The sequence below is a fragment of the Bradysia coprophila genome (genome assembly GCF_014529535.1).
Source record: "Bradysia coprophila strain Holo2 chromosome IV unlocalized genomic scaffold, BU_Bcop_v1 contig_81, whole genome shotgun sequence".
Lineage (NCBI taxonomy): Eukaryota > Metazoa > Arthropoda > Insecta > Diptera > Sciaridae > Bradysia > Bradysia coprophila.
Window position 1 is genome coordinate 2,574,237 of NW_023503375.1, and position 27,142 is coordinate 2,601,378.

Consider the following 27,142-nt stretch of genomic DNA (forward strand, 5'->3'; position numbering starts at 1 on the left):
GCTTGATTTGATTACCTTGTATGTTGCTAATATGCTTTTGAAAAACAGCCTACCGAAATCGGACGCATTTTCAAGTGGACTATATGTACGATAGATATTCGACCTTATTGTGTTTCATATTCACCCACTTTCTGAACTAGGCAGTTGAAAAATTGGGTAAAAATTCAAGTATTACGACGAGCTTATCTATAATCTCTATAATCTCAAAAACAACGAAAACATCAAGGAACTGGTTTCCAAGATCGCTACTGGTCTCAGATTTGCAAAAATCAAGATAATTTACAATGACTCCAAACATACATGGGTAGTATCACGATTATTGTACCTTTGAAGTTTAAATTTTAGACTCCATTCCTCTACTCGATTAATTCCGTGCAGAGGAAAGATTTGATCTAAAAATATTTTTTATCGACTTATGTGAAATAATAGCAGTGAAAAAGTGTTATTCTTTCGCCGTCGGTAGATAAAATAGCGTATTCACCTCTGTCCAAATGTTTATTTAGACACTTGGGGTTATAACATTCGCCTTCGGCTCATGCAATAACTCCCTAAGTGTCTAAATAATCATGTGGACAGAGGTGAATAATCTACTATTTTATGCAGCAACTGCTTATTGCAAGCTTACGTTCTCGAAATAGTCAATTTTTTTTAAACTGTTCATTATCTCAGTGTGGACTTCTTCCGATATAACTATACCTGTATTTTCAGAGCCTAATATTAAGAAATGTTTCACAAAATTTCACCAAAAATGTCATCTAATTTAGTGAATTTCTTGGTAAAATTTAGTGAAACAATTCTCAATATTAGGTCCTGTGTAAAAAAGCTCACAGAAAATCTTTTACTTCAATAGTTTTAACATAAATGTTTCCTATATAATATCAAATTATCGTGTTAATCGCTTATTTTCTCGTCGTTATCTATATCATATGACAGTCGTCAGTATTCGTAACTCTTGTCCAGCTTTACTTTACTGAATTCTATCGATGGATTCTTTAGAAAAACAGCCTACCGAATTCGGACGGATTTTCTAATGGACTTTATTTGTGGTTAGAATAAAACGTGTACTTTCCTTATTGAAAATTTACTTTGAACATTGGAAATTTATTCAGGTACACGAAACGTACAAGATGGTATAGGTTGTCATTAGAAAAGTAATTGCATGTGCTTTTGGGGAATTAGGGTCTTATTTTGTTAAAAATTGAAACTACTATTGAAACTGTTCTCTTCATACGCAACAAAAAACCAAGAATGAAGAAAATTGTTTTTGACCGTTCGAATAAGGCATCCGTATCACTGAACGCTAGTTTTTCATATTCTCAAAATCATGAGGATTCAAGACTAGGCCAAGATAAAGGAAAACAGCAAGCCTTAAAAGTATCCTACAAAAAAAGTAAAAGATGCGTCCGAACTTTTGAAGAAATATTATTTGCTGTAAAGCCAGCAGAAAATCTAGCTTATGCAAAAAACGACTGGAATACGAAACACCCTTCTTCAAAATAAGTTCAATTTGATCGATCGTTTATTTTGTTACCATAGACAAAAACACTCAGGTCAAAATAGTTAGCAAGAAATCCGAGTATGAGGAGCCACGAGTATGAAACGTGTGGGACAAAGCAATGCCATAAAAGTCCTAACTTCTTTGTCATTTGGGACTCAGATATACCTAGAGTCGCATGAATATTGCATAGGATTTTGAGGTAAGTGTAGAGCTTTAGTCTAAGCTTGAGTTGAAAGATTATCAAAGAGTCAGTCGAGTTAGATTATATTACAAAAATGTGACAAGTCTAGGATAGACACAAGACGATAATTAATTTAGTTTTAAGTTTGTTTAAACTTTAAACTGTTTGGAAGAAAAGCAACTCTTACCCAAAAGTCCATCCTTTCAATTCATTCCACTCTATACCCAAAACCGTTCGGACAATAATGTCAATAATGTCAAGTTACCCAAATTTAAAACAGATAATTCTAACGTAACCTATCGTTTTGGCTTTAAAAAATTCTATCTCCGTTTCGATCTTCATTTACCTTCCAAAAGGAAAATCGCCTAACAGTCACTTTGATCACTTGATGCTCATCATAAAATAGCGTGCATACTCGTGTGTACTCCGAACTACATCAATCTTCTCTCTAAAAGGACAACTAAATTGCTATTAAAAATAGAAATGAGAAACCAAACTTCATTCTGGGAAGGTGGCACCTAGCTAATAAAACTAAATTTTGTCGAAGAAATAGGTGTGCAGTGCGAAACAGTGAAATGACTTACCCTCACGCTCCGCGTTCTTCTTGAGTTCAAAGTCACATTTCAAATTTGCATGGCGGACATTTAATTTCTTTCATTTTTCCATTTACAACATTCGGTTAGTCCTTCTTGTCATCTTTGTGACTTTTTTGCTCTTTCACATCGATCAACACTTTTCCGGTGCACTTCTTTTCCCGTACAAATTTCACTGCTTCATTAACATCATTCAACCCGAACGTTCGGCTAACGTACGGAGTTATTAGATCCTCCTCGGACAATGCCAATGTATCCATTACCGTTTGTCGATAGGACTCTTTGTCAGTCTCCTGAAGTTTGTGCAAATCGATGTGCTCAATTTTCGAAACGAACCAATCCGCATTCTCGTCTTCGGTTGGTTCTTTACTTTTCTTTGACTTTCTGAATTGTTCCTTTGGCTTTGTTGACGGAAATTTGGCCGGATCGTATGCAGCGTCAACCGACAAAACCTTACCATTATCACGATCCACACTGGAATTGATAAGAATCTCTTAAAACACGAATACACGAAAACCAAAAGCACTTACAAATCAGCTGCTACATACAATAAACCATCACCCACGGCATCGTACACGACCTTGGCCTTTCTACCCTTCAGCGCTTCGTCGAAGAATTTATAAACTTTCGCTAGACCTTCCTTGACACTGATGGCTTTGTGGGCTCCTTCTGCTCGTATTAATGTGCCTGTGTCGTCCGTGTCGCAGATGACATACACTTTTGCTTTAAAAACATTTTTAGCAATTTGAATAGCAGCCAGCCCGTTTCCAGCCGCACCGGCCAATACGATGACGATGTCATTCTCTTTCAGTTCACAATGTTTCGTAAAGGCTAGGAAGGCTGTCCCGTGAGCTTTCACCAAAACTGCTGCATCCTTTGTCGACACAGTACCACAATTAAAGCAATCCACTTCCGGTACAACGACTTCCTCTGCTAGTCCGCCAGCGATCTGATGATCGTGAGCTATCGTTTACAAAGATACAAAGATACAAAGACACTCATTAAGTGTTCAACTTGTCGACTTTCATTGCAATTACCTAGAAGTGCCACGACCTTATCACCCTTCCTTATGTTCTCCTCAACAAAGTCACCCACTTCAATCACTTCTCCCGAAAATTCACAACCGGGAATCGTTGGAAGAAGGGTCTCGTCGGCATTGCTACTACTGGCACTGGATAATTTATTGACATCAGCTAGGTTGAGGCTGCAGAAGTCAACACTCATCCGAATCATAGACATACCGAGCGGTGTTTCATTTTTTACTTTAGCTACCACCAGTGGTTTATCGAACTCTTCCAAAATAGCAGCACGATAGGACCTCCATCGTACAGGAGTTTTACAATTTTGATATCGACTGAACTGGGTGCCAATTTGTTTAATTTGTAATCGGACTGCTGATAACATTATGCAACCAAAGTATTTAACACAAAATCAAAACAAAAACACCGCATGACAGTCATTCGAATGTTTTTCGAATTGTTTTCGTAAATGAATGGAATGTGAGGTCGACCTTAACATTTTTCTCATAGATGGCAGATGTGTCACAACAGACAACTTTTTTGAATTCAAAAATTGGTGGTTGATGTGGAAAGAAGGTTTTTTATTGTCAACAAACGTAGCATTGAAAGTTTGCTAAGAGAGCTATTACACAGGGCTCAGTCATCTTTTAATGTATGGTAACCATCAATGAAGCAAAAGATCTGTTAAAATACTTAGATAAAAAAGTAGTAGATCCAACAAGCAACACGTGCTTATACTACGGCATACTAAACCAGGCAGGACATATTGCACTGTATGAAAATGAACTCATGCAAAAGTACATACTTCGAGTGACAGCTGTCACTATTTTGTGTGAAACATGTTTCCAGATTTTTTTACAGTGTCAAAATTTGTTTGATACACTGTCCCGATTCAATACTCTATTTAGATTACCACTCATGCTTGAAGTATTTATACTTAAAGATAGTACGGTTGTATGAGTGGACTAGCTGAAAAACTGCTGAATAGGATTCATTGCTGAATCGAATGGTTCAACAGTTCAAATGACAATAAATCGAGTGAATTCGCAAAATCTTCCAACCTTGAAAACAAGCCATAGACGACTTTCAAACCCTGGACATTGAATGATTCAGGGGACTTTTCTCAGGACAAATGTCTTAAAATAATTTCGTTTTAATGCTGAAACTGGTCACAAATTGGTCTTCTGCAATAAGAAACGGATCTATCCATAGCACTGTGAGTGCTTTGGTCTATCTGAAATAATAGTTGTTGGAAAAGGCGCACACGTTGAACTTTTAAAAATCTCGAAAATCTGCGTGTGACCGATCTCTCTATCTCTCTCTCTGATTACAAAAAAAACACAGTTCAGGTTGACGACTAGCACGGTATTGATGTCTTTGTATATAAGTACCTCGTCTCGTCATGGAAATTTCACCTACCTCCGACAAAAACCTCAAAATGAAGCATGGTAACGTCTTTCCTAAAAGTAATTCAGAGAGTTTAACAGCTTGACTTTTGTAGACCTCGACTCGAGGTGGGTTTGTAGAAATTTAATTGTAGACAGGAACCTACCATCATTTACATACCTCACCTCATCATTGTCACATTATGCAAATTAAAAACAAGGTTCAGCTTTACTAACTACAACAACTTCGTACTCGACGTAGAAAACTTGACTTGCAGAAATGTTCAGAATTTTATTGCGCAGATCAGAATCTTTCCACATTTACAACAGTGGGACATATGCACCCTGGTCGGCGTGTAGATTTTGTCCATCAAGACAGCCGGATAAATTTGATGCCAAAAACACAATGAGTTTTGCAATGTCAAGTGGTACTCCTGCACGTCTCATTGATGACGATGCAATAGAGTTTTGAATCAGAAGTGGACGGACCCCTGGATCCATTAGACGGAAGATACGGGTTCCATCTACGATGCCTGGACTGTAAATTGATTTTTTTCTCTTCAAAATCCATTCAAAATCTAACTAAGTCACACCTTACCTGACTATATTCACTCGCACGTTTGGACCCAAGTCATGGCTTAATGTCTTTGCGATGGCAGTAATAGCATTTTTGGACATACTGTAGCCTCCAGTAGAAGAAACCTAAAATAATGAAAAATTCAAATGAAATTGAGTTACACCAACGCACTTCAAGGAAAAAAGATCATAGTCGACAGCTGCCAAATAGAGTACTATTTTGTGTGAAATGGTTATTTACAGTGTTTTACAGTTGTTTTACACTGTCAAGTTTCCGTACCCTATTTGGAGTACCAGTCATGCTTGAAGTGCGTTTAAGTTGCAGATATTTTACTGACCGGATTCCAACCGAGTATGCTCGCTATAAAAATGACTGACCCACTTGAACTTTGTATGTATGGAGCAGCCAAGCGAGTCACTTCCACGGAAGCCTCTTCATTAATCTTTCTCACTTGGCTATAAAATTCATTGAAATTTGGATCTTGGATGGGTGCTACGAGACCAATTCCGGCATTATTGACCAAAACGTCGATTTTACCATAGGCAGCTATCGTTGCGTTTACAAGTTTTGCACAATTTCCTCGATTCGAAAGATCAAGTCTGAGTGCTAGGGGCTGAGAGAGATTTAATTTTTTAAGAAAATACCATTTTCGACCTTCAATTTGCAGTCAAATATTAAATCTTTACCCTGAATCGGTAGGGTGATAGCTGATAACAATCATTGACGACTTCGTTAATTCTGGTTAGATTTCTTCCAGTAACTACAAGTTGAGCTCCTAATTTAGCAAGGAGACGTGCTGTTGTGGCTCCAATTCCACCCGAAGAACCCGTTATTAGCACAACTTTTCCCCTGAAGTTCAGGGCGTTTGCAACCTCATCCAATTCTTCTGGAGATACTTTGATATCATCTGTATCACCATTGATAATTGAGATACATTGAATGTAAATTAAGGCACAAATTAGAACCGTTGCAGTTCTCATCTCGGAGAGTATTATAACTGAATTATTCACAGACAAACGGGATAAAGATAATGCTTCCGATTCAACTTTAAATTTTACTTTTTATCTTCGCATCGTGAATTTTAAGTTTATTTGTATAATTGTTTCTTTCTTAATTGTTTTGCGTCAATTTGAATTTCGTCGATCAGACATTATATTAGGGTCGGTATACAGTGTACGTGCACAAACCAATACTACTTTCAATGGAAATCTCGAAAAGCAATGCACTTGTACACATCTATTTATACAAGGCCCGCTCCGTTCGAAATTAAAGACATAAATGACTATGATCTCGTGAAAAATTCTTGAGAAATAGACACACGAAAAATTTTTGTTGACAGAAAATGTATGAGACATCTGTCAAATATTTTTCATTCACGATGTAAACCTGATGTAAACGCTACTCTTTCAGGCATTTTCATGGATTTTGCACGGTCTCACGAACTGCCTAATAGCCTTTGAATTCCAATTAAATATTATTTTTAAACAATCGCGAAGAATTAAATCACCGAGTCCTTTTCAGTGTTAAGTGAAGTGTATCTGAACCGTACAATTTTGGATTTGCTAATTATTTTCTTATTAGAACAAATTAACATTGATACATCGGATGCACCTGTATTTGCTCATTAAAATGCTCGTGTTGTTAAAATTGTAGGTACCGACATTAGTTTTCGGCTGATGACATAATTTGCATTTCATCTAAATAATTTTTTGTTATGTAAATTTTCCATTCAGGACACCTGCCATCTATACCATATACCTAATTATTCAAAAACGAAAAATATTGTCGCATTGTTACGTGAATAATGAAACTGAAATTAGTTACTCGCGATCGAAAATGAAACTAAAATGTCGATCAATCGAAAATCTGTCTGTATCTTCTACTTCTATGTGAACAGTGCCGCTTTTAGCTTTTGGGCGCCATAGGGCAATTGGAAAAATAGGCGCCAATTTAGTAAAGCTAAATTTTTTTAAGGACCTCGGGCACCATTTTCTTCTACTTCACTTCGGGCGCCACGGGCACTTGCCCATTTGGCCCATATGGCTGTGTGAATGTCCTTGTGTTTGCTCTGCATCTTCGTTCCAAAGTTAATTATCACAGCGTTGATGGCTAGATTTGCAATTAATAGCTTTAAAAGTATTTCTACATATTATTTTGCCTAGACTGGTCGAATAGGTCTCAAACACTATTCTCATTTTCATTTCTAATTTCAAATTGATTTTTATATAAGCCTGTCACAGTTTAATATTGCTATATTTAATTGTCAAAGATTCACCTAACGTTTTTCAACGTTACTACTTTATGCCGCGCCGTGAGTGGGGACTCCCCTTTGTCTTTGGTACCTGGCTGTACGTTACATTTTTAACGTTGCGGTTCTTGCAACGGATCATCAAAGTACCAAACGAGTCAGTGTAATGTGTTGTAGTGTGCTCGTGGACATAACTCTTTCAGTAATGTTTCAAGTGAATATGTAAACAGAAACTTCAACAGTTTTCAGATCAGATTCAGATTGATCTGTTCAAGATTTTCAGATTCCAGATCAGAATCAGATCAGATTCAAATTTTCAGATCAGATTAAGATCTGAAAAATTTCAGTTCAATCTGAAAAAAAATCAGATTGATCTGATCTGTACCGAGCCCTAGTGGAGTATAAATCATCTCCAAAATACGGTACTTTTTCAGACGTAATCTCACTGAAGTTTCGTTAAAAGTTTCGTTCATTCATCCATTTGTATAAGATTTGTTTAACGTGGATGGCATTTCTTGACGTGGTGGATAACATTTCAAACGGCCTTGAAGATGATCTATTTGATCATTTCCACATTTTCTCGATTTACGAAATTAGATCGATTTTTTGTCTTTACACATTTTTCATGTTTTTGTTCATTGAATCTGTTACTTCCATTGTTTCTGATGCAATGAACACATTTTCTTATATCGCTTTATGTGAAGCTTGTGGAGGAGATAGCGTTTTTTTTTCTCGAGACCACTGACAAGAACCGATTGGGTTCTGTTATTGCATGCAATTATTTGGGACGTATTGTTGAACTTGGTAAATACAGAAACATATCTTCTGATATTGCGCAAATAAACGATTTATAAAAATGGATGAGATAAATCGTCTTAACGATATGGCTGTATTTCTCTCAAGTCGAGATACACGGAAAATTCGTGGATATCGTTAAAGGCTGTGTAACTTATAATGTGGCTGCAGTTCTTATAATATAGCTGCAAGACTTATAAAAATATAGCTACTGAACGCATATCCTATTAATGTTGGTTATTTACCTGCAATGCGAGTTACACAACTATATTATAGATTACAGAGCTACATTATGCATCGACAACACATGTTATAGCTAGGATTTGCATATTGTGGCTGTGTACTCTATATCATAGCTGTGTAACGCATATTTGACGTATGCAAAATATAGCTGTGTGCTGCATATCAGAAAATGTATGGGACCATGCATTCAAGTTGTGATTCGTACTGACGCTTGGTCGGACTCAATGTTAACAGATAAAGAAAAATCGTAAAATAGCTTGGCTGATTTTAATACAGCTTGATTGTCAGGTTATAGGAATACCTCTTCAATAGTCAAAATCCGTGGAAACACAGACGAATGAAAGTATATATCAGAAATTTCAATACATTAGAAACGAATTAAGCCAAGTAACTGCTCCCAAATGTCAAACTAGGCATTTCACAGAAAACAATTGAATGGGCGATTCTTCACGCAGGCAGTCTCAATTTACTTTCTTTCAGAACCTGAAACAATGCTCCAATGACAACTCACCAAAGTAAAAATGCTAAATATGAAAACTACAGACTTGAATTAGGCTGTGTGCCTTATAATATAGCTGCAGAATTTATATTGCGGTAACAACGCTTCGAAATAGGAACGTATTAAAGCACAAGCAAAATTAGCACAACAGCAGCATAGGTGACGGTCGGATTCTCAGGTTAAGCATCAATGGGCGCGGTTAGTACTTGGATGGGTGACCGCAAAATTCATGAAAGTTTAGGAAAAAATTTTATTTCTCGAGATAGATTTGAAACGCATCTCACAGCTTTGATATAAGTTACACAGCTATTTTAACTACAGTCTTCGCAATATGCATTACACAGCTATATGCCAAAAAATGGGGGTGCTAAGTCCACTTATAGATCTCATACGCATATTGGGATTTTCCGTGTATATTGTATAATGTCATTGACTGCTGATATCATGAAAATATGTCCCATAACAAATGGATTCTTCATATAGTGTTAGTCACAGAAAACCTGCCTCAACAACACTCTGCTCCATTATGGGAACATAATTTCTAATACAATGCTAAAAGAAGACAAAGTGTACAGAGATATAAAAGCATACGTTGCACCATATACCGATTCGCATCCATACGAATGAATGAAATTGCAGAACTACCCCTAAAACAAAAGTACAGAGAAACAAAAAACTTCAATCCCCCATTCCAATATTACTATGCAATTTATCTCATAAATTTCCTCACAAGAAAATCCTTTTATAAACACAATTCACACCATTTATCAAGCAATAAAAATTTCATTGTTGAAATGATCCCTTTCTTAAGATTGAATGCCATAATAATTGTTGAAGTAAAAAATGGGCTCCTTTAGAAATCATGAAAATTTTTATTATTTAACGAAAAACTAAAATACAAAAATTCTGAACACACAAAAATGGAATTTTTCAGTTCGTAGAAAATGCATTTCACATTCCCATTCGACTGCTACCATGGTCGTCGACTACTGCAAAATAAAAGGTATATTATATGGGCGAAGACGTTCATTATGTACGGTAATACTTGTATAAGATGCTCCAGCTTATTCTTGATAAAATTATATGTTTAGCGAAGAGCAGAGCGCATACAATGTTATTCCAGCGTTTTTAATGTAGTTCGCAACATTAAAATAAATGGTTGCACATCAGTTCTATTCCAATAAAAGAAATACAATTTACTGATTTGATACTACAGCGTGTTTCCAGTGTGAAATTTCTCATACATTTAAAGCAGTTTTGGATTGTAGACTAGACGATGATGATAGCGAGCGATATGCTAATGGGATTCAGCAATCATAAATGACTGTAGTTTCGGTTAGAGTTGAAATTGGAAAATTTCGTTGAATAATATTGGCTGATTAAACTGATACGGTAAGTTTACACGTTCTATGCATGGATGGTATTAGCATTTTCGATCTCGATTTCTGATCTTTTTCTCTACATTTCCAAGGGGCTGCACATAAATGATATCCTTTAAAAATTTCTAATATTTGACTTACTCCTCCATTAAAATTACAAACCAATGCGGTGGGACGTTGTTCAAGATGAATGAGGAAATGAAATTTTTGGAAACAGCAAGCTCGTCATAACAAAATGAATGAATCTATTACTTCAATTTTGAAAATCCTCAATCGTTTGACACGCCAACTACTACTTCAATATTTGTATCAAACATTTCGATATAAATAAAACCCTATCGACAACTCATGGCTTATTACTGTGGCTGCAGATGAATAGCCAAAGGATTTTCATTACATTTGCATTGTTTAAAACTCTGATTCAGTTAGTTTTAAATTCTTTATTTTATTCATAATTATGCTAACTGGCTACAATTTTACATCCGCACATCTCAATGGCTAAATATAAAAAGAGATCGAGACCAACTTTCACCGGCTTATGAGTATAACATCTCTCCTCAATCCATTCTTATTTTTCTACACAGAACACAAGTCTTCATTAATTTATGGGAAAAGCTCTAGTTTAATTATACAATCCACGCCATTAGTCGTAGAAATTTATACGTCAGAGAGAGCTTTTTTCTCCTTTGTTACGATCTGTCTGTTTTTTTATTTTGCGATTTTGTATGGAAATGAAAACTAAAATTGAGATATCTTTGCTGTTTTAAGTGGTTTTTCATATTTTTTTGGACCAAAATGTTTTAAAATGTGTTTGGAATCGATTAACATTAACAAAATGATAAAAAAGAAAAAAATATTTTCACACAATCTATTAATGCCAATCGATTCCAAACACATTTTGGTCCAAAAAAATATGAAAAACCACTTAAAACAGCAAAGATATCTCAATTTTAGTTTTCATTTCCATACTAAATCGCAAAATAGAAAAACTGACAGATTGCAACAAAGGAGAAAAAAGCTCTCTATGACGTATACATTTATACGACTAATGGCGTGGATTGTATAATTAAACTAGAGCTTTTCCCATAAATTAATGAAGACTTGTGTTCTGTGTAGAAAAGTAAGAATGGATTGAGGAGAGATGTTATACTCGCCGGTGAAAGTTGGTCTGTCAGTGCTTTCATTTTGCGATTTAGTATGGAAATTACCTTTTGGTCCAAAAAATTTGATAAACCACTTAAAACAGCAAAAATATCTCAATTTTAGTTTTCATTTCCATACTAAATCACCAAATGAAAAAACAAGTATAAAATAACAAAGGAGAAAAATGCTCAATTTGACACTAGGCCCCACCTTTTGGGCGGGTCAGGTCCCTTGACTGACAAGTTTTTCAATATATTTTCAATAAATTTGCAGACAGATTTTTAATCAATAATAAATCATAAATAGACAAGGACTCGCGTGAATTACTACGGCCCTCGCTCCGCTCTGTCCACAAACTTCCCACTCGTGTAAGTTGTTTATTATTCAGTTTCATAGTCTTATTGCTAACGCTAATCAAAAGTAAAAGATGCGAATGTGGAACGATTAGAGGACTCTTTCATATAAAATTGTAGACCTTCTTGACTTACATTTATGTACAAAAAGGAAGCCACCAGTACTTACTACATTCACAAAACCTTTAATCATGAATAAAATAGCACGACTCGTGCGAATTACGGCCCTCGCTTCGTTCTGGCCGCAAACTTCACACTCGTGGGATTTTTTAAGTTTTCTGTTCGATTGTTCCCGTGATAGCTGACTGTGATAGAAAACTATCATGCAAGATTGCTGACTTTCACGTGACTATCCCTGACTATAGCCAACTATCACAGTGATAGCTGACTGATAGATGGATAAAACTCACCGACAAAATCAAATTCTATCAAAGTAATCTTTTTCGATTGAATGAATTTCCAACAGTGGAAAATACTGTTTTTCTGCAATAACTTCCAGATCCTTAATCCCACAAAGCCCATCTTCGAACTTAACCTCAGGAATTCAATACTGTGTCGATTAAAAAAATGAAATTAGTAATTGGTTAATAATTACTCAAGTTATCGTGTTTAAAAGCAAAATATTGGGACAAACAATTCCGTTTTTCATAACATATCATACAACCGTTCATACAAACATTTTAGGGTATTTTCCGGCATAAGACCCTGACTTACAGTCAAGGAAATAAGCGAATTCGCCACTAATTGCGTGGATTGTGTGACACTAGCTAAGTACATTAAATACATGGATAATATATGAGTCCGAAAAAGTGGAAAAAAACCGAACGTCCTCTTCGAACGTTGCATTTTATCAAAGCACAATGTCACAAAGAATAACGATTGTTTGTTTGACTTGTTTTAGAAGCTTTAAGATTTCCATTGGAAAATTGTGGTTTTATAAGATATTGTGCCACGGTTTTTGGGTCATATTTTTTTTCCTTATTCCCTACTTCGGGAAATCCCTTTACCTCACTCGAAAAGTAAAATAGCACACGGGAAATAATTTGATATCTAGTATTACGATGAGTAAAAGTATCTGGATACGAGATATCAAATACTTCCCTGGTATTGTAACCTACTATTACTGAAGTTGTCTTTCAAAAAGTTGAAATTCGACATACCCAAATAACTGATGCGTAAAATATGGTACAGCCATGTTAAAGTTAATCATTAAATCTTTAACTTCTCTTGTTTAATCACCAATGTCAATGCCAAAGGTACCTTTCATTTCATATATTTCATCGCAATTTTAAATAAAAATTCAAATTTGTCATGGATGTCGATAATAGATGGCTAACCGAATACTATACCTCAGCTGATTTTTTTTTGTTCCGTGGCTATTTGTAGGCTATGTAAAAGAAACGTTGCAAAACACACATAATCTATTACTATCTCCATAATAGCTCGCTATATACTCATACATCATAGCACTCACTAAAGCAATATTTTATCCAATTATTTTAACTGCAATAAATTAACCTAATCCAAATATGCAAACAAGTAAATAAATGAATAATTGAATTAATCCGATGCAAAACGAAATAGAGTAAAACAAATTGTTTACAAATCTTTCGGCGCTTAATTATAATACCAGCAACTAGCCAATTAACTGTGTTTCTTGTTTTTCATTAAAATTTTAATTCAGAGAGAGAGAGAAAAAAAAATCCATTGCATGGCCCTTTAAAGTGTTACAGTCTGTGGAAATATTATGAAGTAGATGTACGTTTTACGGTGAAGCCAGTGCTATCTCTACAAAATTACACTTTGCCAAAAGCTAGAGCACATCTGTGCAATGTACATATACGACATTGTCAGAACGGAAAACAAAACTTCACCAAGTACAACAGTTTTTCCCAGAGCTTAACAAATTAAAATTTTGTCTGGCAGCATACCTACTTTTCTCGTAATCCGATTATTAAAGGCTAAGCGACATACAAAAAAGGTCAAGGAAATATTTTGTCGAGAGAGAGTTTAAATGTATTTTGTTCCCTTTTTTCCGTATGATATTAAATTCACGGTGAATCTGTGAGCTGGGAAGGTATTAAGTATTGGGATTACGTTTTGGAGTGCCTCTCTTATGACGTTGACAGAATAGAATTAAATTCGGAATGTTTTTTTTTTGTGTAGAATCATATTCTAGTAAGACTTTCTTATGGCAACTATGTACAGGAGATTCGGAGCTAAGCGAACGTATTTCATACGTTGTCATGTCATGTGAATATCCAATCCGGAAGTAGTTATTAGCAAACTTCAAGACTTCCTTTTTTAACTCAGCCGTTTAACCACTGGTTGCACTTAATTGGTAAATACTTTGAAGTTTACACTTCTTGAACACCAGTTTTCGCATAAAAACCTCAAAAGAGGAATAGGTGACTTCCAAAACATGTGGAGGCGGATTCTATTGAAAACGAACTCATTTTCAACTCATTGGTTGCCTGAAGCCAAAAAAGTTTCTCTGAAAATTCCTCATGGCGTCATCATCGGCTACACGAAACGTACAAAATCGTGTGAGGTGTCGAAAGGTAATTGCATGTACCTTCGGGGTCTTGCTGGGTTTAAAATTAATCGACGCAGAGTTACAAGCAGTTGAAAGTAGAGGTAAAATTGCGACTATTTTGGCGAAATTCAAATGGTTGCCATGTAGCGAAAAAGTTTTAAAAAAACCCAAAGAACGGTTTCCCCTACTCGAAGATCTTACAAAATTCAACAATTAAACTCAGAGCGATGTAACCACTACATCTGTAACAGATGATCTGTTGCTCCTTCTGCATAAAGTATCGCCTAACAATTTGCCACAAAATATTTCACTTTATTCGTTTTCGCGTAATCACCTCCTAAGAGTTCTGACTTCTGATATGTTTAATTTTGAATTACATAACAACGAATAGGGTCAACGCACTCCAAGAACAGGCACAAGAATATATTTTTTAACGGTCAAAAAGCCTCTTATTTTGGTCATCACAGCTATTCATCGCCACATCGCCACAATACGTAACACGTAACACATGAATATTCAAATCTGATAGTCGAAATACGTAGCTACGTTTTCAACGTGTCCCACGTATAGAAACCCGAGTAGAAACCATTGTCCATATATCAAATACGTCAATGAAGTATATTACACCTCTCCGACGAATTTTACAAGATTGTATACTTTGGGGAGGTCACACAGATGAAGATACGCGGATTACACACCACGTTTCATACAAAAAATTCAATACGCCACGCCATACAAATTCAATTTTGGTGAATTTTTTTGTATGGAAAAAGTGTGTTCCCGCGTATCCAATAAAATGGCGATCTGCGTGACCTCCCCAAAGTATACAGTCTTGGAATTTTACACATACCCGGAGTATTGTCTGAATTTTCTTTTTCTGGGTGTAAACCAATGAAACCAAAGACTAATTTATACCGTTTTGCTTCGAAAATTAGTGCGTTTACAAAACTCCTATATGTGCTCCATACCAACAATAATTCTCTATTTTCTTTGCTCTAAATAATTTTGAGGTCGACCAGAATTTTGGCGTTTAAAAGGAAAATTTAGGTGAAAAATCAACCCACCCTATGTGAATAATCCCAACAAAAATCTCTTCGAGAAAAGTGTGACGCAGTCTTTGAAATACAATTTCTAAAATGAATGATATCTCTAGAGTTGACGCTTTCAGCTTCGTTACGCAAAAATTAAATTTTACACCCAATTAGTTCAAACAAGCTGGCTTAGGTTTTCTCATCATCTGCCAAATAATGTTTACAAAAAAAAATTTTTGACTGGAAACAACCAAAATTTTACCAAAAAAATCTGCGTCGCATGTGGCAGATAAATTTTCTTGCTGTTCCTGAACATCTGCCACTTTGCGACGCAGATTTTTTTGGTAAAATTTTGGTTGTTTCCAGTCAAAAAAATTTTTTGTAAAAATTATTTGGCAGATGATGAGAAAACCTAAGCCAGCTTGTTTGAACTAATTGGGTGTAAAATTTAATTTTTGCGTAACGAAGCTGAAAGCGTCAACTCTAGAGATATCATTCATTTTAGAAATTGTATTTCAAAGACTGCGTCACACTTTTCTCCAAGAGATTTTTGTTGGGATATCAGTCGTTTTAGAAGTTTTAGAACACTGCTTTTTATAACAGTTTATAACAGAAATTCGGAAATTTGGCGAAAATCGAAAATTTGACGAAATTCGAAAATTTGACGAAATTCGAAAATTTGACGAAAATCGAAAATTTGACGAAATTAGAAAATTCGACGAAATTCGAAAATTTGACGAAATTCGAAAATTTGACGAAATTCGAAAATTTGACGAAAATCGAAAATTTGACGAAAATCGAAAATTTGACGAAATTCGAAAATTTGACGAAAATTAAAAAATTTGACGAAATTCGAAAATTTGACGAATTTTAACGAAAATCGAAAATTTGACGAAATTCGAAAATTTGACGAAGAAAGTAATTCTCTATCTGCCACCATTCAAGAAATATCTCCAAAACCCCAATTGACCCACCCATTTCCAACTTTCGACATTTTTCGCAAATGCCCTTCTATTCTACTCGTAAAACTCTGAGACTTTGCCGAAGAAAGTAATTCTCTATCTGCCACCATTCAAGAAATACCTCTAAAAACATAATTGACCCACTCATTTCCAACTTTCGACATTTTTCACATATGCCCCTCTGTTCTACTCGTAAAACTCTGAGACTTTGCCGAAGAAAGTAACTCTCTATCTCTCATAATCGCAAAAATATTAGTCCTTTCATCCTAAGCTCGAGTAGCTCAAAATTTGGTCACTCTAATCACTCTAGCTCAAACGAATCTGACCCGATTTTTTAAATTATTTTTTTGTTCGAATCGTGTTACGAATACCTTTCATTTGATGGGTCGCACGCCTCTGTAGGTTTCAATACAGCTAAGCTACAGCCGAAAACGCGTTCCCGACCCTCGAAGACCACACTCAGAAACCACTTCGAGGCCAATAAAACAAAATTCTGGTTTTTCCTGGGGTAATGGCGTATCACATTTTCATTTTTATGCCCACCCTGAGGTTCCTGCAAAATTTCGTTGAGATTGGCTGACTAGTTTCCGAGATCGACCGTCGATAGATAGACAGATAGACAGATAGACAGATAGACAGATAGACATGATAGACAGATAGACAGATAGAAACATACAGAGTAAGTTGAAAGATTTTGATTGTTTGGAAAACGTTAATTTCTATCAAAATGACCAACTTCAAAACGATGTATCTCCGGCAATTTTAAAGTTACATAGTCGAGTGATAGCTCGTTTTGCTCGTATTTGAAGCGCAAATAAGATAGAATAGGATTTGTGGTGATACAGGCCAAAGGAAAGAAACTTAAATTCTCGCCTATATATAGTTGCCGCGCCTCAAAAAATTTTCTTCGTTCTTTTTTTGGAAGTTAGACTGCGTCAAGTCCTCCGCTATCGCTCCGGACATGATAGGGGTGTGCGATGGTTCGGGGATCAGGATGGAAGAGGTCCACAAAAAATTCTTACCATCCCTAGATGTCAAAAAGTGATTTTAAATTTTTTTTAAAATTTCAATTTAATGTTGGATTTATTTAACACGGCGGCGTATTTCTTATGTCAGTAATCGCCTGAATCTTCGTAAACTTCAGCCAACGGCAACCATCGATTTACGTTTCTGATCATCCCCTCAGCGGAGAGTAAAGCTTTCAAGTCGCGAAACTGTACGACCTGATGTAAATTCATTTCACCTAGTTATTTCTAGTAAATTTCACGGCAAGTCGAGCTACGTTTTGATCAGTTGACGGCTACTCATTTTGTATTTCACGTGTATTTCAAGGAGAACGTGTGAAAAGCATTGTTTTTGCCTCAAATAATTTAATTTTAAGTTTGTGGGCACTTTAGAGTCGAAAAAATTAAAATCCGTGATTTTTTAAACGTTTTCAAAAAAATTGATTTTTTCCGTTGAGGAATTTTGCCTCAATTTTGGGCCAAACAAACAGTCACACCACAGACGATTTTCAAAAACTCTTCTTTTTTGGATAGCCGGCAACATTCTCAACAATTTGAGCCCATTTGAGCAATAATCGAATAATTTTCTATGTCGATTGTAGAATTTTCAAGTTTAAAATTTACTCAATTTTTCATAGTTGGCGAACTTTGAAGACACACCAAACATAACGCTTCTGCCAAATTTTTCCAATTTAAACATTTTCTGTTTTATTGGACTCTAATTAGTAGAAAGACACTAATTAGGGCAAAAAATATCTCGCAGCATATTGTTGGTAGAGGTCGAAATATGAGATTTTACCAGTAGTCGCAAATTCAGCTTCAGTGAATTTGCGCAAGTTGTTAATGAATTAAAAAAAAAAAATTAAAATCACTTTTTGACATCAAGGGATGGTAAGAATTTTTTGTGGACCCCTTCCATCCTGATCCCCGAACCATCGCACACCCCTAGTGAATATACATATGCATATGCATCATCATGTCAATGACATTGGTCGCGTGCAGCAAATGTTTTTCGTTAAGTGGCAACTGTCTATAACTGACTATCCACTATCCATCTCTCTCCTCTACCCATCCCTGAGATATGGGTAGCGTTGTTAAAACTGTCAAATAATTATTGCAGTACGTGATCCTTGCAAACGTTAGATATGTCGAATGAATTAAACGAGTGATTTGCACGCAGTTGTCAATCGGTTGAGGTTAATGACATCTTAACAAAACTTAAGTGGAGTCACGTTCACGAGCACCGTATAATGAACGTGATGTATGTTGACATGGATTAAATTTGTCGATTCTTAATATTCTCTCACTGTTTTGTGCCATCCTCAAGAAAACTTCAGTTTCTAAACGTTTTCCATTTATTTATTTACAATTCAAATCTAAATCAAATTAACTCTTTGAATGCGTAAGATTCGTTTATGTAATTGTACAGAAATGTCTGCATACTATGATACTGGTATTGTCACCACAAAACTACGTACAGATTGAAAACCACAGAACCAGTTGTATTTCCCATTCCTTAGCTATTGAATTGGTACACAATAAATTGTGTCATGATATGTGTTAGGTCACATATTAGCAACATTCATGAATTGTTATTGATAATAAATCATAATTACAATCGAAAGGAACCAAAATCCAATTTCAATGGCCAATAAATTAGACAAAAGAAGCTAATGTACAACTTCTATTATCAGTTGGTTCCATTTACCTAATCATCTCGAAATTATAGTTTCCTTGTCATATCGACAATTGTTGTAGGAAAGATAATCAACCGCAATGTATGTAGTGTAAATGCCTATCGTTGTGTACAAAGTGTACCCTTCAATAATTATCCAATGCATGTGTGGATGCTTTGTCTGACCGCACACATATGGATGAAGTTATTTTATATAATATGAATTCAGAGATTTCAATAATTAAATCGGACTCCACATTCAACGATTCTAATCCGAATATCCTCAACACGTATCCAATTTAACAATATCCACAAGCGAAAGACATACCAGTCGAGATGTTGTCAACCTAATATTTATGTTAAATTCCGATGATGCTTTACCATTGAGGTGGCATATATTCTATTGAAAATGTTTGTGTTTTACCATTTTCTTAACCCATGAACTTAGTGGCATTGTGATGTTGCTATTGAGATGAGTTCACAGAATATCTATCTTATAATATGAAACGATGCAATTCCATTAAGATTCGATAAAGTTATAATTCCCTTTGTTGTATGAATAACGCTACGAAAGATTCAAACCGTTTTGTGTGTACAAACTGCGAAGATCTCGTCGTAAAAAAAAATCTCAAGTAAGCATGGGAACACTTTACGTAAATTTCGTATATCAAAAGTCTGTCGTTTTAAAGTTTTCTACTCATATATAGCACTATATAGAGTTATTCCGAGCAGCATACATTTAATCTGCTTAAACTGCTAATATATTCGAAAACATAAAAGTTGAATTTTAATAACAACAAAGATTTGCATCAACGTTCAAATTCGAGTACACTTACTAAACTTCCGCTGACGATATTGTGTAGAAATTCCCAGTCAACCGAACGAAAGTGATTGGAAAAATCTTCGGATTATGCTCTGACGTTTCCTCCACTCGTTCTACATGACTCACTTTCGCGACGAAACATAGTTTTCCTATTTAAATTAAAGAAGCCAATACCCTCTAACCTAACTACATTTATTAAGGTGGTAAAAATGCAATGCAATGCAATGTCGTATATGTCAATAACAGATGACTTGATGACATGGCCGACCGACCCATTTTAGAGGAATTAAATTCCAGAAAATTCGCTAATGTTTTTGTCGCGTTTTATCTGTTTCCAAATAACAATAAATCAAAGTTCCTCCGTGGTTTTCATTGTCATCTTTTAATATCCAGACATAGAAAATCCGGACGCGTCAAAATCCATATGAGTCAAAATCCTGAGTTACAAAATTAGGATTAAAATGTCTTTTCAGTTGTTTTTTGGTTGCTAAGAATGCCGCGCCGTATGGGGTTTGTATAGTGAAAAAATGAATCTCGCGCCAAGCGAAATTCCTACTCTAGGGTGGGTGGTAGTTTCGCACCCATAAATTTTTTGATTTTTTGGCGTTTTTGGAATTCGGCGCGAACTATATAATTCGGCGCGAGCTATATAATTCGGCGCGAATTTGATTTACAGCCTGTAAATATTTTTCATATGCAGAATGAGCACCAGCTGAATATCACCAGTTGGATCTGCTAACACACACTTATTGTATGATAAACAATCAAAACACATTCTTAACAATGTGTTTACTCACGACAGAGTAAAGTTAACCAGGCAGGAGCGCTGATTTGACTAGGGACCCGAATAATCTAGTAGCCCAATATTTTTTGCGAACAAAATTTTTCAATTTATGTCAGTGTTCATTTGAGTTCATTTTTATCCAGTGTATTAGGTCCCTTATTTGACGTTTCGAAAATGAACCGCTCCTGCCTGGTTTATTTTACTCTGCCGTGGTTTACTTCATTCATACGTGTTATGTGCGCGTAGATGACGTTAACGTAGAAATGCACGGTGTGTAGGTTGTCTTTGAATTATATACAATACAAAGTGTTTTTGTTTGTACACCAGCTGGTGATATTCAGCTGGTGCTCATTCTGCACATGAGAAACTTTTAACAATTGTATGATGGTTTTAGGCAAAGTAAAAGTTGGAAATTGGTGCGAACTCGATGTAGAGCATGTACAAAGCTAAGAGTAATTTCCCCTCTAGTTATAATTACTCTAAGGTACAAAGAAACTGAAAGTTGAAAATCGGTGCGAACTCGATTGTATTGTATTGCGATCTATTGTATTCGCGCCTTCTAACAATGGCTTCGTGGTCTTCTAGTCCATGTTTGATTCTCCAATGTAATTTTGGTTGCATGATATACATTTTATGTTGTATTTATATGCCAGCAAGTTTATTGACCGCTTTGTCTTTTATACCATTTAGTATATTTTGAATTTTGATACCAGATGTAAATGTTACCATCCATTTCAATTTGTTTCTAAGAAACCCTCCTACCATATTCGAGATTTTTCCCATATATGGTAAGGGGTGGGATCACTGATTGTCAATTTTCGGTTTGGATTAAAATTTAGTATCGTTGTTCAAAAATTTTTTGTTTTCTTGATTCATTTGTCCTGGAATTATTACGGAAGTAACTGACGTATTGTTTTGGAATTTTGTTTTCATTCTGGAAATTCGATTGTTAATGAAATCTAGCGGGTAATTATTTTGCGTCAGTATGTTCGTAATATGATTGAGTCATATTGTCAAAACTTCAGGTGATTTAACTTTTGGAACAAGCGGTCTCCGATTTTAATGAGTGATAGATCGTTGGATTCATCTTTCAATTCTAGCAAACACATAAGAAAAAATTATTTTAAATTGTTGTAATGTTGTACGAATGTTGACCTTGGAAAAACCTACAGGTCGAGTATACGCACTGCTTGGTGTGGGTAGATATAAGAGTGTGTGGACTAAAAATATAGTAAATGTTCGGAGAGTCCGGATTCTCTGCAGCATCGATGTTCCGCGGAACTGAGCATGGGGTATTATAGCTAGCCTCACCCCCTATCGTTGTACATATAAATGATCCCAGTACTTTTGGGCTGCAAGATTTTTGCCTTCTTTCTGAGGGCCCAACCTCAGAACAGCATCTGGAACGGTACTACGGCAGTCATTTTTATCTTCTACTATTCTTATTATTATTACTGAAAAACTGTTTTCGCACAGTGTCCCTTAACAAAGGATCTAACCGAAGACTAAGCAAAGCGGTTTTGAACTCGTTTTAGGTCCTAGCACTCGGGTCAGAAGTAATTTTTTGGGTAACCTTCAGAAAAACTTTATTTTTGTTAAGGGGCACCGTGTTCGGTACCCTCTGACATGGCTTTACTTTTGAGCGCTTTTCAAAGAAAATATTTTTTTTTTAGAAAAAGTGAAAGATACGTGTTATCTAGAATTGAAAGACGAATCCAACAAGCTATCACTCATTAAAATCGGAGACTGCTTGTTCCCCAATCGCCTGAAGTCTTGGCGATATTACTCTTAACTCTTCTTCGAGATTGATTTGTACGCAAATTTTGAAAGCATGAAATATCAGGGCATCCACAACTGATATTTTCTGTGATTTATGATGGAACGAATTGTAGTCTACATGAGTGTCTTTTAAGAGAAACCAGATGTCAGGAAATTTCTGGAGTTTAAAATTTTTGGGAATTTATTTTCTTAAAATAGGCTCTGTTCTGAACGTACACATTACGAAGGTTCAAATGTGAACGGGTTGGTGAATATTTTCCACCTAAATTTTTAGTACACTTCTAAGATCGTGGAGGTGCCACTAGAAAATTTAAGACTGTACTTTCAGAACCTAGCGTCAAGTAACATCACTTGTGCTTTCTGGGAATTTTGAGAACGTAATGGAAATGTTGATAGTGTCACAAAATTATGAAATTATATTTAGCACAGCGATGCAAACATTTCACCATTTTTTGGCGAAGACTGTACGCGTATACGTATCGAAAAGAAAACCAAGCAATATTTGGATATCTCTGGCACACAGAGTTGTTCTCGATAAGAGTATGTGTTTGCAGAAACGAAATGAAATGCGAAATAAGATCCAAAATTCAAATTCAAAAATTTTTTAAATGGCAAAAGTGTTACTTACATTACGGATGTCAATGCATTTAAATTTAAATTGGGTAGCAAACGTTTTGCTTTTCCTCATTTTTTTGCATAAGTCCTCTTTATTGTGTCGCTTTGTAGAAATGGTAGATAAAGTTTTACTTACGACGTTCTGTGTACGGCGACATGTATTTGTGTTATTTCAACTTTTGAGGGAGTTATTTTTATGACAAAAGTATTTTTTTTATATACCCAACTCGCAAAGAGGCACCTACAACCTACACACATATACGTAATATAAAAGCAGTAAATTTAAGATGAATTTCGAATATAATGTTGTGACAGATTACATTTTCTATTCACGGAAATATACTAAAAAAAAAAGTTTTAAGTGTCGACGGCTACATATACATTCGTTGACATGAATTAAACAACAAGTGTAAATAGTACTTTGCTTCCTTTCTGCATAGGTCTTGTAATAATGATGTTAAATGATGTATTCTCAACTTGACGACAACAGCGAAGAACTGATGATATCTTTTTCTTTACATGAATTTTATGATGTTGCGAATGGTGTATCATGTAACTGTATACCTTATATGTATACGCATAAGTCATTGAAAAGATGTAATCACAAAAAAGAGATAAGCTCATACTTATTACGAGGGATACAGAATGGGTACCTAGTACCTATTCTTATTTTCTATGGTTTGATTATGACTACGGAATATAATTTGGATGGAGTTCGTTATTTATGAGTGTCAAGTGAAGTCGCTTAAATATTGAGACAAAGGCAAAAGTAAGTTAGTTGAATTTGATTGTGTATAGGAAAGGGTTATAAGTACGACAAATTGATAACAGTTGAATTATCAACGATAAACGATACAAGGTTGGCTTTCTGAATCTGAAAGGTCTGGCTCAATAACTAAAATCGCTAGAACAACTTTTTTTTGGAAAATTTAAAGTTCACTGAATTATCCTGGGTTCCCTGAAAAATGTACCGGAAAAACCACAAACTTTGAACTCAATTTCCCTGGCCAGTTCTAAATAAAATTTGACGTTAGGGGCGTGTTGGAAAGCTGATTACTAGTACTTTCAGATCTAGCTGTCCGAGCTTGTATGTATCAGAAGAACATGATATATACCGCTATGAAGCACCCTCCCACAGACATTTTTCTCTAAATAAAATGAGAAATTACCTGAACTTTTCGAATGTTTTTTTTATCATTTTAACCGAATGAATTACTAGAGTAAAGTGTCTTTGAATGATTCCCCACAATATGACAATTCTTGAATGTCCTCTAAGTGCTCCCAACACTAGAACTCAAGGATAAAGTGAGCTTCCATCAGTTTGTTTCAACTGAATTTTGTTTTTAAGGATAGTTGAAGCTCTCCAGGGGTCAGTTCCTAAAATCTCATCACTCCTGAGTGTTCATCTTGCTCCCAACGCTAGAACTCAAGGATAAAGTGAGCTTCCATCAGTTTGTTTCAACTGTATTTTGTTTTTAAGGAGGTTGAAGCTCTTTAGAGGTTAGTTCTTAACACTAAAACCGGTTTTCACCAAAACACCAAAAAAAAAAATTAGTTAGGAAAGTCTCGCCCCCCAATCATATACAATCGTCAAAAATCAAAAAAAAATCTGAATCGAACAGAATGACATAAGAACCCGGACTAAAATCCGTAACATAAGTGTCTAAGTGGAATTCTTGCAAAGCCTACTAGTACATACTGACTTCAATATTGGACAAATTTGTGTAATAGTTTCTCTAAGTTTGTTTAGATTCCAAGTTTTAATTTAAGTTAAAAAGCTTTCTACAGAGTGCCACTCAAAGTGATGATACTGAACAAAATTTACATGCCAGAGTGTGGTAAAGTGGACTTTACATCACTGTTTGTAACTGTGAAAAAGTGCTTACCGGACGCTAGCATGTAAAATATAATAAATACCAAAAATTTGCTTACTAACTCTTACATCACTGGCCACTATATGACTTCTGTTGTTGAAACTAATTTTTGGTGTTAGTTACAAAATTTATTACTTCACAAGTTTCAGCACTTTTTCTTTTCGAACGAATGAGTCAAGTCCTTATTTTTAAGAATATTTAATCAATCTGATTTTATAGACAACGATTGATCGTAATCGTAATAACACCTTTAGTGCTACAGATGTAATTAGATGGAGAGCCCAGATGCAAGTAAAAAACCATGATACATTGACAAAACATTCAGTTACTTAATACCGACCTATATGTGAATATTGATTCTACGAAATCCTGTTTTTCCATCGTTTGCTAGATTCTAGATTGTTTATGTTTTTAATCAAAATAACAATTGAATTCAAAATAAATTTGCATAATTGCCATCCAATTGCTCTGCAATGTTTTTGTGTGGTTTTTTTTTTATTTCATCATATTTTCAATGCAACATAATTACATTGAATTAATTCAATTTTTGACTTCAAAAAAAAAAAAATTAATCAGGAATAAATGTTGATACACAAAGCACAATGAAAATTTATGCATATTCGTTTCTCATGAAAAATATGGTTCATTAAACAAAAAATTTCGAGTTTCTCTTTTCGCTTTATGGTATGGAATACCATCGAGATTTTTTAGAAAAGCGAACAACATTGTTTAACGTACATTTTGTTAATTACGTTAAATACAACAAAGTATCAAAGCATCAAGGTATCCGGTATGTTGAAAACAAGGTATCGATTGAATCATCATTACGAGTTTAACGAGGTATCCACCTCTCTCCAAGTGTCTTTTAGTGGTGGAGATGTCTGAAAACGTGTTGTAATAGTATTTTTCGCAATTCCGGTCCATAATCATCACCTTTCCATGCATCCATTTAATGTCGTTTTAAAGGTATTTATTTCACTGTATTTCTGGACACAGTGCGATATTAACTTTTTTTCGCACGCAGTGCGATATCAACTTTTTTTCGCACGCTAAAGAACCTATTATCTTCAACGAAGGCTAAATTTTTATAAATAAAAATCTTGCATTGACCAGAAATCGAACCCCCGACACCAAAAGGTTTTTGAACATTCGACTATAGAGTCACACAATTATACCGAACGTATTGTTGAAGCGTATATACTAAGCATTGACTACTCGATTTCATTCAACGCGTCTCTTTACATCACATTGCAATGTGTATTATAATGCAGCCTTCTTGATCGTTCAAATGAATTTCTGTATACAAGAATTTTGGAACAAAATGTAGGACATGTTTTGCATAGGAAAGGTGATTATGGCCTGAAATTGCGAAAAACGATGTATCTACCACGGTAGGTATGCCGGTATTTTTTCGCACACGACGTCTTGTCGACCTCGGCTTCGCCTCGGGTCGACAATCGACATCTAGTGCGAAAAAATACCTTCATACCTACCTTGGTAGATAAATAACTATTACATGACTAGGGATAAAAAGATGAAAAGTAGAGTTTTCGTGTGAATTTTGTTGATCCGAGGCGAAGCCGAAGTCAATAAACACACGAAAACGAGACTTTTCATTTTTATTGCGAGTCATGTAATTGATTTTATCGCATACGCGGTGTGATTCCACGAAAAAATTATTCACCTAGGATATATAAACAAACATTATACTTCTGTAAATTGTCAAAGTTTCATTCGCATATCTTGTTGTCTCGTTTTCGCTTATGCGATAAAAAAGAATATGCACGTATGACAAGCCGTCTCGGCAAGCCTCGACCGCTTTGTCATACGTGCATAATATTTATTACATACTGAGGGCGTCGAAAGACGTGCTTCAAACATGAAAAGGACGGTTTTCGACGCATGTAGCATGAAAATTTTTTTCCCTACTTTTTGATCCGGCTGGAACGACCACACTAGTTACTAAAACAGAAAAAAAAAACTTTGGCTGGAGTTGCTTGATATCTTAGCCGTCCAATGTTAATGTTCCCGTATTTATTTCCGTTATAAAATTCGATTTTGGGCTACTTTTCTAAGACTGCCTATTTTTATGTACCTTCCCCACATACATAGTTATCCTTGCTGCCCGAGTGTTGCTGGTTGGTGG

At 35.4% G+C, this 27,142-nt stretch overlaps 2 protein-coding genes across 2 annotated transcripts; both read right to left on the bottom strand.

Moving 5' to 3' along the window:
- Positions 1–2,300: 2,300 nt before the first annotated feature.
- LOC119072405 (quinone oxidoreductase-like protein 2 homolog) lies at positions 2,301–3,730 on the bottom strand. Its single transcript, XM_037177623.1, has 3 exons — positions 3,310–3,730; positions 2,803–3,235; positions 2,301–2,746 (listed from the first exon to the last, which is right to left on the bottom strand). The coding sequence occupies exons 1-3, from the start codon at positions 3,674–3,676 to the stop codon at positions 2,359–2,361; spliced, it is 1,188 nt and encodes a 395-aa protein (XP_037033518.1). The 5' UTR covers positions 3,677–3,730; the 3' UTR covers positions 2,301–2,358.
- A 1,223-nt stretch (positions 3,731–4,953) lies between these two features.
- Positions 4,954–7,030, bottom strand: LOC119072407 (uncharacterized oxidoreductase SERP2049-like). Its single transcript, XM_037177624.1, has 5 exons — positions 7,015–7,030; positions 5,940–6,241; positions 5,591–5,866; positions 5,275–5,378; positions 4,954–5,214 (listed from the first exon to the last, which is right to left on the bottom strand). The coding sequence occupies exons 2-5, from the start codon at positions 6,231–6,233 to the stop codon at positions 4,998–5,000; spliced, it is 891 nt and encodes a 296-aa protein (XP_037033519.1). The 5' UTR covers positions 6,234–6,241; positions 7,015–7,030; the 3' UTR covers positions 4,954–4,997.
- Between the last annotated feature and the right edge of the window lie 20,112 nt (positions 7,031–27,142).